The following is an 18,328-nucleotide window of genomic DNA, read 5'->3' as shown; positions in this document are numbered from 1 at the left end:
TTTAATATAAAAACAAACTACTAACTCCTTATATTCTAATAAAATGATATCATCTCACATTTTCAACATCAAATCATATTAAAATTGATTTATGATATAAATAAAAGACAATTTTAAAAATATAAATATATTATATTACAATTTAATTATAATCGGCCAATAAAAATGAAGATTATTTTTTAATTTCAATAATATTATAAAAGGTATCTCTTTTCAATAATTTATTTAGTATACAATCGGGGTCGGTGATCGGGGCGGGGAGACACGAATCCCCGACCCCGCCTCGATCCCCAAATTTTTTATAAAACTTCCCCTGTTCCCCTCACCGGCGCCCCTGAAAAATTTCCTGAATCCCCGATCAAACGGGACGGGGATCAGATCAGGGTCGAGCAGGGCGGGGTGAATGCCCATCCTTACCGATAAGAATAAGTGTTTGCCGAATGTGGGACTCGACAAATCCAAATACGGGAGAAGAATATAGTCTTAACATGATATTGATGGATGAAAAGGTAAATAAATTAACTTTTGGTGATATATGCTTGTTAGTTGTTCTTCTATAATATTTGTTTTGTTCATCGGACATGTTTTTTGTTGTTAATTTTTATATGGTTTACCTTGTATACAGGAAAATATTATTCATTCAACACTTCGACAATATCTGTTTGCTCGGTTCAAGCACCTTTTAAGTAAAGACTTTTTATACAGTATTAAAATAAAGGTTGTTGTAAGCAAAGTTAGTTAGAGACCGCTAACTCATGGATTTAAATTGATATTTCTACGGAAAACCAATCCAATTAAAGAAATTGGAGGAAGGAGTCACTAATAGTCTAATATACCCCTACATGGATTTGATGAGTTCATACGTCCCGACATGATTAATGTCCGAATTAAGGACATAGATATACTCTCAGGTACTTATTCTCCATACATAAAATTATTAATACACACACACATATATATATATTTATTGTGTACTTACAAGAACTTAAATTCCATGTTTTATATATAATATTATTTTTAATCCCTGTTTATATAGATGTTGTTGGTTGTTTGACTTTGACATATGTGAGTGGCATCAAAACTGTTAGTGGTGAGTGGAAAAATAGAGATCTAAGAATCATGACAGATTAGTAAGTTATTGAAAAATTGCTTTAAATCGTTAATTACATGTAGAAATTTATTTTTATTTTTTCACTCATGAATTATAGTCCAACTTTTCAATTATATATATTAATAATATTGGTATTGTATCTAGATGTTTATAAAATAAAATTTATTTTGTTCTACAAATATTAATTTTGAATCATTAATATAATTAGGCCACCACAAATTTATTTTATTTTTACAAAATCATTAATATAACTTTTATACACCGCTACCATGCGCGGCTTCTCAACTAGTACTTGAATATTTTAGTATAGTATAATTACAACAAATTAAGAAGCTCGTCAATGAAATTGTTGAGACATGGTAAATTAAACCAAATTATCCTTTAAACAATCTAAAAATGAAATTTGATATATTATAATTTTAAAAAGGGCAGATTTTTGGATATTATATATAGTTAACTAGTGAATAAAGCCGCGTTTCGCAGCGGCGTTATGAATTTTTTATAAATTTAGATAAAAACTTGTTTTAGCTACTTTCCCTTCAAACATAATACTAATTGGAAAATTTATTATTATTTAGATAAAAATTAATATGGGCCGCCCTCCCCTTAAACACAATACTAATAAAGAATCTTTTCTATAACTTTTGATACGAATTAATATTATAATTGCATAAAAGTTATTTTGAGTCGTGTTTCCGTTAAACATATCATTAATAAAAATATTATAATTAATATAAAAATTTGTTTAAGTGGCCCTCCTGTCAAATACAATACTAATAAAAAAATTGTTTGAACCGCCCTCCTATCAAAGACAATATTAATCAATAATTGTTATAATTATAATAAAATTAAATATATATAGACAAAAATTAGTTTGAGCCACTCACTTGCCCAACACAATACTAATAAAAATTATTATAATTATGATAAAGTTAAAGATTATAATTGGATGAAAATTATTTTAGTTGTGGTCCCGTTTTAATAAAAAAAATATATTATAACTTAGATAAAAAATTATTTTAGCTGCTTTCCCGTCTAACATAATACTAATGGAAAATTAGTATTATTTAGATAAAAATTAATTTGGGCCGCCCTCCCCTCAAATACAATACTAATCAAAATTTATTTACATTATGATAAAATTATAATTATAATTGGACAAATATATCCAATTTCATAGATAAAGCTTTTATATTTTTCTTTAAGATTTCTATTTCTTAATTGTTTAGAATTATCTCTCTTTTCTTTGAAGATTCCTATTTCTTCACTACTTAGAATTTCATAGATTTTAACTATTATATTTTTGTTAAAATTTCTATTTCTTAACTACTTAGAATTATATCTCTTTTACGATTACTATTTTTTAGCTACTTTACCTATTTTCTCTAAAAAAATTAGAAATTTAAACGGGAAATTTCTAGAGACTCCACGTAACCTCCCGCGTATCCTCTCAAGAATCATTTACGTTATGATAAAATTATAATCATAATTGAATAAATATATCCATTTCATTAATTTTAGCTATTATATTTTTCTTAAGATTCCTATTTTTAATTTAGGATTTTCTCAAAAAAAAAATTAGAAAATAGAAAAATTAACCGGAGAGTTTCTAGAGACGCGTTAAGATTCCTACTTCTTAACTACTTAGAATTATATCCCTTTTACGACTACTATTTTTTAGCTACTTTACATATTTTTTTCTCAAAGAATAACAAAAATTAAACGGAGGGTTTCTAGACACCACATCACCGTACTGCATTTTCCTTTATATTTTTTTAGATATATAATTTGTAAAAATTAATCAAATAAGAATATAAATTTTATAACTTTTGAAAATAAGATTTAATTTTTCTAAATTGTACTTGTCTATAATTTTTAGATCATAATTTTATGTTCTTATTCGAAATTTAAGAAAATTATTTTCAGACCGCTTTGGCAAGCATCATATTGTGGTTAACTGCTTGTTTTATCTTTTCTTGTCCAAAGAATTTATGTAATCACGTTATTTAGTTTTCTCCGAAACGACTTACATGTACCCTCTTGCAAAAAGAATCGTATTATTTTATGATTTCTGAATTAATATGAAAAAGAATTGTATTACTATTAGAATCCTTTTAATAGATTCTAGATTATTACCTTTAGAATCCGATAAGAAAAAATTATATTATTTTTAGAATTCTTAAACCTTATTTTTTTGAATTATAGTTACAATTTCTTTCTGAAATTTAAGAAAAATTATAACACCGAATCGAACAATTCTAGAGACTCATTGAAATTGTATTACAATCTTTTAGAATCCTTGAACCTGATTTTTTGAATTATAATTTTACCGCAAAGTCCAGACTGCATTCTCACGAAAATAAGCTTGAAGATTAATTCATACAAAGAAATCTTGCGGCTTTTGTTTGCAGGTGTTGTTCATGGAGTGTATTCCGTGGATAGTGAAATCTTTTCTAGGATTGAACTTAAAGCCTGACGAACTGTGTTCATCAAAAACTGTTCTTTCCTTGGCATTACGATTGTTTTTGCTGCTTGTGAAGACAAAAACTTACTTCTATCTTCTTTTAGTCTTTTTGAAGGTTATATCTCAGCCTTCACAATATTCGAAAAATTCTTAATTTAATTTGTATTCTATTTTAAAATTAAGAAATTTAATTTTTAGATAATCTCTGGAATCCAATAAAAAAAATTGTATTAGCTTTAGAATTCTTAGACCAGATTTTTAATTTATAATTATATTTTCTATCCAACAATAAAAGAATTATATTATCTTCAGAATTCTTAAAAAGAATTGTATTATTTTTAGAATTCTTGAACCTGATTTTTTGAATTATAATTATAGTTTCTATCCGAAATTTAAGAAAAATCAGAATACTGAATCAAACAATTCTACAGACGTCCGCATCCTCCTTTTTATATATATAGAGTCATGCTCTAGTGAGAACCAATATTAATGTGAGATGTGAGATCTAATCCTAGCCACTCATTTAAAAATCCCATCTACATCCATCATCACTCATTAATTTTACCCACATCCTCATCACCTACCTTCATCTTCTTCATATTCCAACCATCACCTCCGGCCACCGCCAATCGCCGACTCCGGCCACCGGAAGTCAAAAATCACCACTGTCAACAGAAAAATCACCAGAAGCAAACCACCACCACACCACCTCCTCTGGTCACCACACTGCCCACCGCCGCAAACCACCGCCTGAAAATCCCCATACTCATGCAGAAATCACCAGATCTAAGTAAAAATCACCATAATCAAACAAAATCCGCCACAACCACCATTAACCATCACAACTGCCTCCTCCGCCTTCACCACCATCTTCATACCACCACCGCCATCTGCACACAACCACCGCCACATAATCACCGGGCGAAAATCAAACTGACCAAAAATCAATACAAATCAACAAAAACCAACAAAAAATCACCGCTGTACAATAAAAAATCACCACCGACGATTTTTGCAGATCTGAGCATATATTACGGAGATCGCGATAACAACGAAGAGAGATGAAGGCGTGAGGAGAGGGGATGGCCGGAACTCAGGCCGTACCGGTAACGGCGACGCGCTGAGAGAGAGGGGGGCGGGAAGGAGAAGGAGAGAGAGACTAGTGGTGGTGTTCCGGCAAGGTGACTGCCGGAGGTGAAGCAACGACGGGGGCGGTTGGTGGGTGGTGGTGGTGGGTGTGTTGGTGGTGGATGGGTGTTGGTAAGGGTGGATAGAGTGGTGGATGAAAGAGATGAAGGATAAAATAGAAATTTATATGTGTGGTTGTGATTTAATTTAGGGATAAAAATGTGTGGCTGAGATTAGATCTCATATCTCACACTAGTTGGGGTTCTCATTTGAGCACTTGCCTATATATATATATATATATATATATATATTGATGATTGATGATAATATTCCTACCTTTTTTTTGCTAAATGAATAATATTTCAACTGCTTAATTAAACAAAAATCTGTAACAGAAGACAAAAACAGTGCTAGTGGGATTCACAAAGCAGCAACCACAGTTTCCGGCGAAGCATGTTGTTCCGACATCATGTCCCAAAAGGAACAAGCCTAACTAAAGTAGCTAACCCTAACCCTAGATTAACTTTTTTTGTGCAATTAGAAAATCAAAGGAGATTTAAGTTAGTGCCACATAGGATAGGAGTCCTAGATGGATTACAATTGCATGCATGCTTCATCTCGAGGCAACGCGAGCACTTTCCGGCGATGTCCTCTCTCTCCTTGGGAATCCTCAAAACCTTCATCTGGATTCTCGATCGTGTGCGCACTCGATTTCCCATCTCACCCTTCTCACCATCCATGTTAGCACCATCCTCTTCTATTTTCATATGCCTCGTTATTTATAAATTAAACAAAAACTCATATACCACACTTGCTGAGATAATTGTGAACAATATGCATATTTAACAAAATGCAAGTAGAAAAAATTTTATCAAGGGTTATAAGCTAATGATTTCAAGGAAACACGTAAAGAAAAATTAATTTCCTAAATAGTATTTTTATTTGGAAAGTGAAAAAAAAAACACAACAAACACATTTACGCCTTTACAATATACAGCTTTTCAATCTCCATCTTTTATTCTCATTGTATCTTTCCCTCTATAAATATCTACCTCTAACACACCAAAATAATACAAACTAAGAGCTGACAAAGTGCTTGGATTTTTATAAGTATTCAAAATTTCAAGTTTATAAACACTTTCTGCATATAATTTTTTCTAAAACTTTATCTCTTTGAAATATATATAAATATCTACTATACTATTAAAGTCAAAACATTAAAAGTTTGGTCAGCCGTTGGGACGAATTATAAGCCTGCTCCTTTTTAACTAAATTTATTATTTTATATATTCTTAACTAAAAAATTAATTTTCTAAAAATAACACATGTAACATATATATATACATAAAATATATATAATTATCAACTAAATATATTAATCGTATTTTTAGTTACTGTATAATATCACTTTAAAAGTAATATCATACATCTCTACAATCTATTTATACTATACTATATTATTATTATTATTATTATTATTATTATTATTATAATTATTATTATTACTATATTAAAACTAAAATATTAATAATTTTATTGGCCGGTCGAGTTTAATCAGCTGGTCGGTATTATTCTACAGGCCTCCTTAAAATATATCATGTTCTAATAAAACTTTTTTATCATCAATTAAGTCAAAACATTTAAACTTCGGTTAATATGATTAGTTTGTATTTTAATTAAATTTAAAATATAAAAAATAAAATTATAAATGTTATAAATCACCCGTTATAAGGTAGTGTGTGTGTGTGTGTCTATATATATATATATATATATATATATATATATATATATATATATATATATATATATATATATATATATATATATATATATAGGCAAGTGCTCAAATGAGAACCCCAACTAATGTGAGATATGACATCTAATCTCAGACACACATTTTAATCCCCAAATTAAATCACAACCCCACATTTGAACCTTTATTTTTTAATCCATCTCTTTCATTCACCTCCCATCCACACCAACCACCCACCCACCACCTCCCCGTCGCCCTCGCCCGCCATCTGCTCATCCCTCTCTCCCTCTCCGGCCGCCGCCACCACCGCTCCGATCTGCCTCTTTCTTTGCTGTTGCCGCCGGTGTCGCGGTGGAGTTTCCACCGCCGGCGACACTACAACCACTTCCACTCCCAGACACCACCTCCGATCGCAATCATTCCCCCGCCCCAGCCGCCATCGTCTTCACCTGTCAGGTCCGTCTTCTTTCTGCCTCGACTTGCTGCTGTTGATTTTGTGCGCTCAGATCTGAAGCAAAACGTCGATGATGATTAATGCTAGTTATCGGAGCTCAGATCTGCTGCTGATTTTTGTATTCGCTGGAGGTTTTGGTCGCCGGAAGGTGGGCAGAAATAATGGTTGGATGTGGTGATTTTCATTTTTGATGGTGTTTTTGATTTTCTGATGGTGATTTTGTTTTGTAGTTGGTGGTTTTTCGGGTTTGGGGGTTGTAATGGTGGTTTGTAGATGGTGGTGGTATGGTGATTTTAATTTTTAGACGTTGTTTTGGTTTCCTGGCGCTGATTTATTTTTTCTGGTGGTGATTTTTTATTTTATGACGCTGATTTTTCATTTTTTTGATGGTGATTTTCAAATGGGGGGGGGGGGGGTGACTGGTGGTGGTGGTGGTTTGTAAATGGTGGTGGTTTGGTGATTTTAATTTTCTTGCGTTGTTTTTTGGTTTTCTGGTGTTGATTTTTAGTTTTCCGATGGTGATTTTATGTTTGCCGGTGGTGATTTTCTGGTGGTCGCTGGAGGAGGTGGTGGTGGTCAGTAGTGGTTGAAGGTGATAAGTAGTTGAATTAGAAGAAGGTGAAATATTAAAATACTAAATGAATGGTGAAAGATGAATATAATGTATTTAATTGAGTGACTGAGATTAGATCTCATATCTCACCATAAGATTGGTTATACCTGGAGTATGACTCTCTCTCTCTCTCTATATATATATATATATATATATATATATATATATATATATATATATATGTATGTATATATATAACATTATAAATTTATAAGATCTCTCCACTAAGATAGCTCATCTACCACCATTTTCCAACCTCGTAAATGACTGTCGAAGTTCGACTAAATATCATAATCTGGCCAAACATATGACGAATTTTATTAACAGACTTTTCCGTCCATCTTCTTGTAAGTAGTAACTTTTAACTTCATACATATTTTTTTAGAACTTTGTGCATAACTTCTCTTCATATTTGTCGCTTCTCTAACAGAGATCTCTAAATGAGATTGAACGATTCTAACAAGTTTATGATATAAAAGATATATCTTTTTCTTTCTTAAAAAAGAACAGAGGTTTAAACAAAGTTCGTAAAAGTACTCAATCTCTTAAAAAAATCAAAGTAATAACACGAATCTCTCAAGAAGAATGAGAATAATGTATAACACATATATCTTGATTTTGTTTATGTCTTTAAAACGTGCAAAGTATTTATAATCTTAAAGAAGTAACTATATCTGATCAAAACAAAATTTTAGAAATCAAGTACTCCTTCTGGTCCATTATATAAGTCGTTTGATTTTTTACACGTAACTTTAGGTGTTTTGACCATATAGCAGATATTAATATTTTGTAATTTTTTTTTAATAAAAATATAATATAATTTTATTTATTCAAAAACAAATTAAAAATACCAATTTTAAATATGTGGTCAAACCTCAAAAAGACATGTGTAAAAAGTCAAACGCCCTATATAATAGACCGGAGTGAGTAATCTTTAACTAACACTTGAATCAAAAGAAACGAATACTTTCAATTAAAGTCTAAATCATATAGGCTTAAACTAAATACTTTTTTAATTATTACTTAACTTAATCATTTTTGAAAAAAATTAAAAGTATACTTGATCATAAATATTGAATCCAAATCTTAACCATAATATTTCATGCACGAATATTATTGTCATCTTCGGCCCCATAATGTAACATACTAGTTCTAGACGAGCTATTGGGAAGTCAGTTGTCTTTGCAATATTTTAAAAAGAAAAGACGCAAAATCTAAGACTTAAAATTCGAAACTGACAAAAATTTAGCAGTACAAAAAACTACATCAAAGTTCCACACCGACTTTAAAGATGTAACATGAGATTACATTTTAAGATAAGTCATGTAGAGATTTTATATTATTGCGAGGTAGTTACGGGAAGGTACGTACCAAGATTAATATTTGTATAGTTACTAAGGTTGTAAAGATTTCTTTACTAATTATAAGGAGTACATCTTTGCTATAGTAAAATAGCGAATCCGAATAGGAGTTCGGGGACTAGACGAGAAATGAGCGAATCTATTAGAGGTTGTGCCATTACGAATCCGGATATATAACATCGATTCTGTGATATTTTTGTGCCTTGCCTTATGCACTCATTGACTCTTTAATAACTTGGTGAAAATATTTAAAAATAAGAAAATATTTTTATAAGAAAATAATATTTTTTAAATTGATGATTAAGTTATTCAACCCCTTTTATCTTAATATATTCCTATATTGGGACCTAACATAAAATTTAAATATAATATTCTAAATTCAATTATCACTACACAAGGTATAGTAACTTGTTTGTCCAATTTACAAGATTGTAAAAATAATTGTTTTTGAAAATTAAATCATAAAAATAATGCATTAATTTATAAAAACAATGTATTAAATTTTATACAAGTTAAAAAAAATGAACTCATTTATGCATAAAATAAGTGAATTCAAGTCTCACTTATGGTTTTGACGAATATAAAACTAGATTTTATCACACATGCATTTGATCATACTTATTTAGAATAGTTTGAAAATTTTGAGTTCACTTTTCGAATACAAATATATAATATGCAATAACAAAGCTTTGTAATTACATATAATGATATGTATTATATATATTAAAAACTAGAATAAAAATAGTTTCTAAATCATATCGAAAGAGATGAAAGAAAATACATTTAAGTCAGATTTCAAAAAATGTTAAGCCGAAATGATTCTATATAAGTAATATACATATACATATATACTTTCTCGTGGTTAATTTTGTTCTAGCTTCTATAATAATATATATAACAATTTGGATGAGTTTGAATGCATGTTAAATTTTATATATTAAATTTAATTGGGATTTGACTATATAATTGTATTACAATCTTAATAAATTATTTTTTATGAACAATGAAAAGTGACAGTGTTTTTGCGATTTTTTTTTAAATTTGGGTATTTATGAAAAAAACCTATTATTTTTTTTTAGAAAAATACATACAAATATAAGAAGATCATAAATTTTAAAACATTAAGAAAAATTTACTTGTATTATAAATACATGAATCGAAAAGTATATATTTTTAACATATAATATATAATAATATAATATATAAAGAACATCATTAATATATATATATATTTTTGCCATACATTAATATCTATTTAAAATTAATTCTCCTAAAACTAAATAAATAAAGAAATTTTAGAACCAATCAAATACTCGTAGTCCAACACTACTTTGAAGATTTGACTGTTAGAGCGGGGTCAAACTATGGAATAAGGAGTGTCAGTCACAATATTCCTTTGTATATGGCCGCAAAAACTGAAACGACTAGGCTAATCATCTTAAATATGGTACTTGCTTTAAATGGCCGGTGGCAAATACCTACCATCTGTACGTATTTGTATTTACTACAACTCTTTTACATCTCTCTGCTCACCTTCCCACACCATTTTTCTCATTAACAAGAGTTTTTCGAGAGAGAGATATTTTAAAGGGGAGATTCTTCTTCTCTGTGTTGTGTCAGATGAAATGCATATAGTAAGCTCATTCTTTTCCTGCAAAAATAACTTGGCTTTTTATTCTTCTTGTTTCTGTTAATAGCTATTCTTCCTGGGAAAACAAATTGTTTATCAAAACCAACGCGTTCCATCTTTTTTGAAACAAGGGCATGAATTATACATAAGTACTCTATATTTTTAGGGTTTACAATTTCCTAATGGTAGAAAGCGTGAGACGTGGGTTCTGTCTCCTTATAGTTGAACAGTCCAGTCAACCTACCCTTATACTATACTTACTTTTTGTGTGTATGTGTATGTAGCTATTTGCTTGGATGTGATCTTGTATTTGGAACAATGGCAGACCTGTAAAATGTTCTTAGAACAATATTACAATGGAAATCCATATATCATCTACAAATTTAACAAGGTGTTTTGCTCACATTATCTACCGTACTAGTAGCAATATAGATTTTCTTGTATAGCTAGATATGTGTAGGTCACATGAATTAGTAAGATCACCTAGGAGTAGGAGAAGAATATTAGTAAACTGGAATGGCACCCACTATGATCAGTAATGTAAGTGACCTTGATTCATGAGCACCAATCAACGAAATACATGGTTAAACTCTCCGATCCCAAATCAATTCACTGAACCTCATGTTTTTCTTCTTCTTGTTTTTTTTTTCGGAATGTCTAACCTGTGCCTTCAGGGCACAGGATAAGTCATAATTACCATCATTAAATGTTCTTTTGACTTGCATAAGTATCAGTGTATGTGTATATATACTAATTATATATCTATTTATAACTTATCTTTCAAATTTTATACTTATGACAAAATATTATTTTATTTCAAAAAATGTGGGGATTATAAGATAATTTTTTTACTAGATTTTAATCGAGTATAAAACAAATTTTAATTGATCTCAACCCACAAATAATAACAAGCCACCCTGCATATACATTAATTTTTTAATTAAAACCAGCCTCCTAACTAAATCAGCCAATTTTATATTTAATAACAAATGTATGAATTTTTTATTATTTTAATATTATTAAATAATATAAATAATAAAAATATAATATGATACAAAAGTAAATGAAATATCAAGTTTTCTTGATAGATGTGAACATTTGAATTTTCTAATCAGTAATACATTAACAATGGTACTAGTGCAATGTGCATGAAAACAAGATACAATAAATGTCCTAAACCTGTGCCCTCAGGGCACAGGTTAGACAAACCCTTTTTTTTTTTTGTACTAACTAGCTAGGTAGGAGTACTAGTAGAATTTATCCTCATTTTTTCTTATATTTCTTTGCCATTAATTAATTAATTGCATTGTTTTCTTTTTCACAAATTTGATTGAACAGTGTGTAAATTTTCTCTAATTTTTTAATTGTTGAAGATATAATTTATTTATTGGAAGGAGTATAATCCTGTGTAGAGGACATGCATGCCTTAATCATTCAATTTTACAAGGACTGTAAATATCTATTTCTATTGAAAAGGGTGCGGTTTCCGATTTGACGGTCAACAGATTTTTACTTGGAAATCTAAATAAAATCATTCTCTCTCTTCCATTTGAAAATTTTAACTAGTCTAGTTATCATCAAGCTGTATCCGATGATGAAGTTGTAGTCCTTACAATTACTCTATTATACTGTGTATGTGAAATATTTTAAGTAGCTACAACTCAAATCCAGTTTATTTATTACTCCCTCCGTCCCTATTTATCTGTCCACTTTGGAAGTAAAAATTTGTCCCTATTTATCTGTCCATTTATACTTTCAAAACTAATTTAATGATAGTTTTTCAAATATATCTTCATAATTTCAATTTTCAAGGCTTGACTTATTTAAAACTTGGTTGAATTCATGTTTTCAAGACATAAAGTAGGGGTATTCCATCATTTTCAAGATATTAATTAGAGGTATTTAATGAAAAAGTTCATACAATCAAGGACACCTTGGTATGTGTTTTTTTTTCCAAAATGGACAGATAAAAAGGGACGGAGGGAGTAGTAAATATGTCGGATGTTTACTCTAAAAAATGCACGGTTACACACTTACACACCAATAAACATTGAATAGTTAAGGCATGCTGCAGAGTGCAGATGCTCGGGGATCCACAGCTACACAAGTGTTTGATGACTACCAAAATTTAGGCTCTCTACTTCTGCAGATAGGGTTTCATAAATAAGTTGCATGGCTATAGTAACATTCTTTCGTTCATACATGAAACATTTTAGTAATACTTGGAGGATCTATGAAATTGCCATCTAATTCCAGAGACAATGCAGTCAGGGTGTTATGACCTACATTTTGTTTTACGGATTTTCTGGTGTGTGCTCAAGACCGACACATATTAACAATCACTTTTTAGTTAAGTGATGGATTTTTATCGATCCTAATCACATTATAAATAATGATGTCCTTTGCATGCATAAAAATCTACATCAATCAAAATTTCCTATCTAAATAAAAAGTAGTTGCTCCGGAAAGACTCTTTGTTATATAGTTAACTAAAAATTACACTAGCTAAGTTGTGTTACTCAAAATTGGATACGTGTATTTTGAAAATTTTATATCTAAAATAAATTTTGGAGTGTCTACAACCGTGTCAGATGTACGTACAATATGAATACAATATAAACGAAGAGTCGCGTTATGTATACAATACAGTAAGATATATTTGCGCATTATGTGTTTTATTTGCATGTAAAAGAAGGGATGAAAAAGCATGGTTTGTGTTAAGAGCTAGCTGGTCAGGTTAATTTGTAAATTTGAACAAGGGAAAGGAGAAAGAATAAGGTCGGTAGTTGTGCTTTGATCGTCGAGTTGAGTCCAATGAGATGATTTGCGTAGTGTGGGAATGCTGGACTCCTGGGGGTCAATTTTTCCACTAACCAAGAAAATGGAGAGTTCCAATAAACCAAGTTGTTTAATTACTCCTACTAAATTAATTTACTCCCATATCCCTTAATTTTCAACTTGTAAAATTTGTCAAGTACAAAGACTGATGGTCCACTGCATGTGTCCATTATACTAAGACACTCGTGCCCTTTTCATTAAACCTTTTTTCTCTTTCTTTTTAGTATGCAGCTGGCAATTTTTTAAATTTCTATTTACTTTTTGTTTTTGTCGTCTTTTCTTCAAAAAAGCATTGAATTGTTATTGACTGTCAGTAAGCTCATATATTATAATGTGATTAGAGAACTTGTATGTACATACATGTATATATATGTAGCATATCTACCGTTCCACCTCTCCCTCTTCCAACAAGTGCAGATTGAACTCCATCTTCGTTGTTTAGGGTGCTTTTTTGTGGCTTCTTTTTGAGAGGAAAAGAAGACTACTTATTTTAAGTAATTGTATCAGGTTTTGCAATATATACTGATTGTTGGATAAATTTGGATACTTGCAGGAGGATTTTGATTGATTGGTCATTAAAAAAGAATCGTCCGAGGAAATCAAATATGAATTCCAACAACTGGCTATCGTTTCCATTTTCTCCTTCGAATCCTTCTTTGCAAACTCACTTAAGTTCGTCAACTGATCAGTCTCAACAATTTTCACTAGGGTTAGTCAGTGAGAATGATGACAGCCCTTTTCAACATCAAGGTAAACATCTCTCTCTCCCTCCCTCCCTCGCTCTCTCTCTCTCCCCATCTCTCCCTCCCTCCCTCTCCCTCTCTCTCCATCTCTCTCTCTCTCTCGGCATATTTGGCATAGTTGGCGTTGATTACTAGAATATGTATTTTAATCTTTGCAGAATGGAACATGATGAGCGGTCAAGTGAGTAGTGAAGTACCAAAAGTTGCCGATTTTCTTGGCGTGAGCAAATCAGAAAACCAGTCGTCAGATCTAGCCGTGTACAACAACGAATTTCATGCAAATGAATCTGACTATCTATTCACCAACCACAACTTACTACAGCTCCCAAACCCCTTGGCAGTCGCTCCTCCGGATCATTCCTACGATATTCCCGAAAACGCAAGCAATTTACAGTCACTAACATTGTCCATGGGAAGTGGCAATAAGCAATGCGAAACCATTGGAGAAAATAGCGAAAGCACTGCCATCGTTCCCGTTGATGCTACCCCTAGAAGAACCCTGGATACATTTGGTCAAAGAACATCAATCTATCGCGGTGTCACTAGGTTCGTGTTCGTAACCTGAAAAAATCAAATCATAGTCCTAGCTTGCTAGCCAAGATTATATATACATTGAGCAGAATTCTTATTATTTTTATTTTTTAATGTTGGCTCATATAGGCATAGATGGACGGGTAGATATGAAGCTCATCTATGGGATAATAGTTGTAGAAGGGAAGGTCAATCAAGAAAAGGTCGCCAAGGTAATTATCACGGAACTTTAATTTCAGTTTGTTGATTTGTAATTTTATTTTGATTGCTTCACAAAGATGTTATAAGTACTAACCATAACTCAACCATTTGCCTGCACCGTTTGCTCATGGATTTCTGACCTTCATCATTGGCAGTTTACTTGGGTTAGTACCTTCATATTCTTCGTACTCCAACAATATTACAATTTTTTACTTCCATAATATTTTTTGAAAAATGTTGGTATGATTATTGTGAGCAGGTGGGTATGACAAAGAAGAGAAAGCAGCTAGGGCTTATGACATGGCTGCACTCAAATACTGGGGAACCTCTACAACCACAAACTTTCCAGTATGTTTCTGGCTTTCTTTCTGCGGACCAATTTCATCAAATGTGTAATCTGTTGGTTACCGAATACATAAGTTTATGTTAAAATTGATGTACTGTTGCTGTAGATTACTAACTACGAAAAGGAACTTGATGATATGAAAAACATGACCAGGCAAGAATTTGTGGCTTCCATACGAAGGTAAATTGACACTAGTAGCTAGAGATAGCTTACTTTCTACACTATATTTGAGATTATAAGTAACCTTATCAATTGGTCTAGATATTTTGTTCTCGCAATGATTTTCTCCTTCTCAAATGCTTGTATATATATAATAGGCATCCATATTCGACTATATATGTTGTTTCTAATACAGAACAATCATTGTCATAAATATAGTCGCACGTTTAACGTTATATTCAATCACTGTGCATTGCAGACTGCAAAAGATCTGGTATTCTGGTGTGTGTGCATGTATTGCTACTTAATTAATTCACGCTATTCGTGCATATATAGTTTATTAGTTGGTATCTGCGAACTTTAGTCTCTGGTAACCGATACTTTTGTTTAGTCATCGAATATCGATATTTTTCTACTTGTTTAAAACTACAACCTACTACGAAAACGAAGAATTTGACGAATTTATTATTTATTTATCGAATATTCATTTACCGGGAGATGGACTATATCACTAATGTTCATTTTCGGGTGTTGAACTTATATATAGGAAGAGTAGTGGATTTTCCAGGGGTGCATCCATGTACCGTGGTGTAACAAGGTACTGCAAACGCACATTCTCTCTATTTCTCTTTTTATATGCCTGCAGCACTATATATATATCAGTACTAGCTCTATATATATTCATACTCTGAGATGCATGAATATATATGCATGCATGCAAGAAGGCATATATATAATGTATATATATGTTTTGTGGACACATGTAAACTCTTTCGTGAATTGATGGTAGCAGGCATCATCAGCATGGAAGATGGCAAGCAAGGATCGGCAGAGTTGCAGGAAACAAGGATCTCTACTTGGGAACTTTCAGTGAGTTCATTTAGTTATTTTCTACAGCAGCTCATCATAACATATATATAAAATTATATCTTCAGTTTTCGACATATACTGTGTAACGTTTTGAAGTGATACTGAAATTATAGTGTATAGACCTACAATTTTTAGACACAAATCAGATTTCATATGAATGAATTGAGCCTCGTCAAAAGAATTTTCTTATCAAGCATCTTGCAGCTTTAATTTGAGAAAGTATTAGATACTTATATTTTCTATAAAGAAACTAAAACATTTATAAATTTTTATGTGTCATAATTATTTTAATACCTTGTGTATAACTATGTGCCTTAATTAATCACTAATATAAGAATTATACTGATATATTGTTATTATAAAGTTTTTTTTTGTCGGAATGTTATAACAAAGTCATATGTAAAAATATGTAATTGCTTATAATTTTTCGATTTATTGTTAGTGAAACAGCTGTGTTTGAATATTGACAACATATATATGCACAATGGGGTAGTTTCCAATTATACAAATTTATGGTTGTTTTGTGCTAATTATTCAGGTACTGAGGAAGAAGCAGCAGAGGCTTACGACATCGCAGCCATAAAGTTCAGAGGACTCAATGCAGTAACCAATTTTGACATGAACCGCTATGATGTAAAGAGCATCCTGGAAAGCAACTCTTTGCCTATAGGAGGTGGAGCTGCCAAACGCTTAAAAGAAGCCCAGGCAATCGAATCATCACGAAAACGGGAGGAAATGATAGCCCTTGGATCAGCTTTTCAATATGGCAGCTCAAGTTCGGGCACAGTTCTTCCACTACAAGCCTATCACTCTCTGATGCAACAACCTTATCATGATCCCAATCCCCAGCCTCTGCTAACCTTGCAAAACCCCGAAATTTCGCAGTACTCTACTCAGGAGCATCAATTCAACCAGAGCTACATTCAAACACAGCTACAGCTGCACCAACAATCTGCGGTTGATTCTTACAATAACTCTCAGCTCTACAACAGTTACCTTCAGAACAATCCATCGTATTTGCACGGGTTCATGAACATGGGCTCATCATCATCTGTGTTGGATAATAATGGGAGTTCCAGTAATGGGAGTTATAGTACTGGAGGCTATTTAGGTCACTCGACAGCAGGTAATGGCAGCGGTGGGGTCGGAGGTTCATCTACTGAGGAGCTGGGGATGGTTAAGGTGGATTATGACATGCCATCAGGGAGTTACAATACAGCAGGATGGTCCGGGGACTCGTCGGTCCAGGGATCGAATCCTGGTGTGTTTTCAATGTGGAATGACTGATCTGAGAGTTTAGGTAAGAGAGGAAACTAAAAGGTGGGGAAAGTTGAATTGGTAATTTTGGTTTTAACAATCTTTCATTAGTTAGCGGATAAACAAGGGAGATTAATTAATGGAAGATACAACTGATGTTGCTTGACCTGAGCCTTTCAGACATTAAGAACAGTATTACATGGACTGACTATCAATCAGATATGTTATCATAATGTGTTTATCTTCTTAATTCCTAATTTTTCATTAAAGTTTTACTCATTTCTAATTGCTTTAACTTACAGATCATGTCAGTCTTTTTTGTTTAAATAAATATAACTTGCAGATCTAGATTCTAGACTCTTTGGACATGATTAGTCAAAGCTAAATATTGGGTGCTTCATTACTTGGCAACTAGTAAAATGTGGATGGGAATATCATTATTATTGATCCTAGTGCTTGATTTAAAGATGATAATGGGTCTGATATAGTTGAGCAATTCAATAAGTTGAGGTAACTCATTCTCTTAAGAAGTACATTGATGATTTTTGAAGATCTTAGGCTTTGATAACATTCCAATCTACCTGATCTTATGTGCCGGATAGTTTTGTGGGAACGTTAAAACCTGCATTTAAGGCAACTACAGTAACTGAGGCTATAGAATTAGCAAGATTGTAAGAACAAATTACTCTACATGTTATTGGAGTTCAACAGTATGCATCTATATCTAAGGCTCTAAGCACATTTAGTCTGCTTTAGCCAACCCAAAACTACCTATGTTACCAACTCCTGTCAAATCTAGACATGTAGGGAAATGCAATCAAAAAGGTGTTACAATATGTAGACTCTTTGAGCACAGATCAGAGAAAATG

The 18,328-nt window shown here is 31.8% G+C and overlaps 1 protein-coding gene across 1 annotated transcript; it reads left to right on the top strand.

Annotated features, from left to right (window-relative positions):
- The first annotated feature begins 13,674 nt into the window (after positions 1-13,674).
- Positions 13,675-17,728, top strand: LOC108192382 (AP2-like ethylene-responsive transcription factor PLT2). The gene is made up of 10 exons (XM_017372133.2): positions 13,675-13,795; positions 13,906-14,102; positions 14,254-14,641; positions 14,756-14,838; positions 14,983-14,991; positions 15,087-15,175; positions 15,280-15,353; positions 15,880-15,930; positions 16,126-16,202; positions 16,741-17,728. The coding sequence occupies exons 1-10, from the start codon at positions 13,713-13,715 to the stop codon at positions 17,487-17,489; spliced, it is 1,800 nt and encodes a 599-aa protein (XP_017227622.1). The 5' UTR covers positions 13,675-13,712; the 3' UTR covers positions 17,490-17,728.
- The last annotated feature ends 600 nt before the right edge of the window (positions 17,729-18,328 follow it).

This window comes from Daucus carota, chromosome 7 (genome assembly GCF_001625215.2).
Source record: "Daucus carota subsp. sativus chromosome 7, DH1 v3.0, whole genome shotgun sequence".
Taxonomy (NCBI): Eukaryota; Viridiplantae; Streptophyta; class Magnoliopsida; order Apiales; family Apiaceae; genus Daucus; species Daucus carota.
This window is presented reverse-complemented; position numbering and strand designations above follow the sequence as displayed.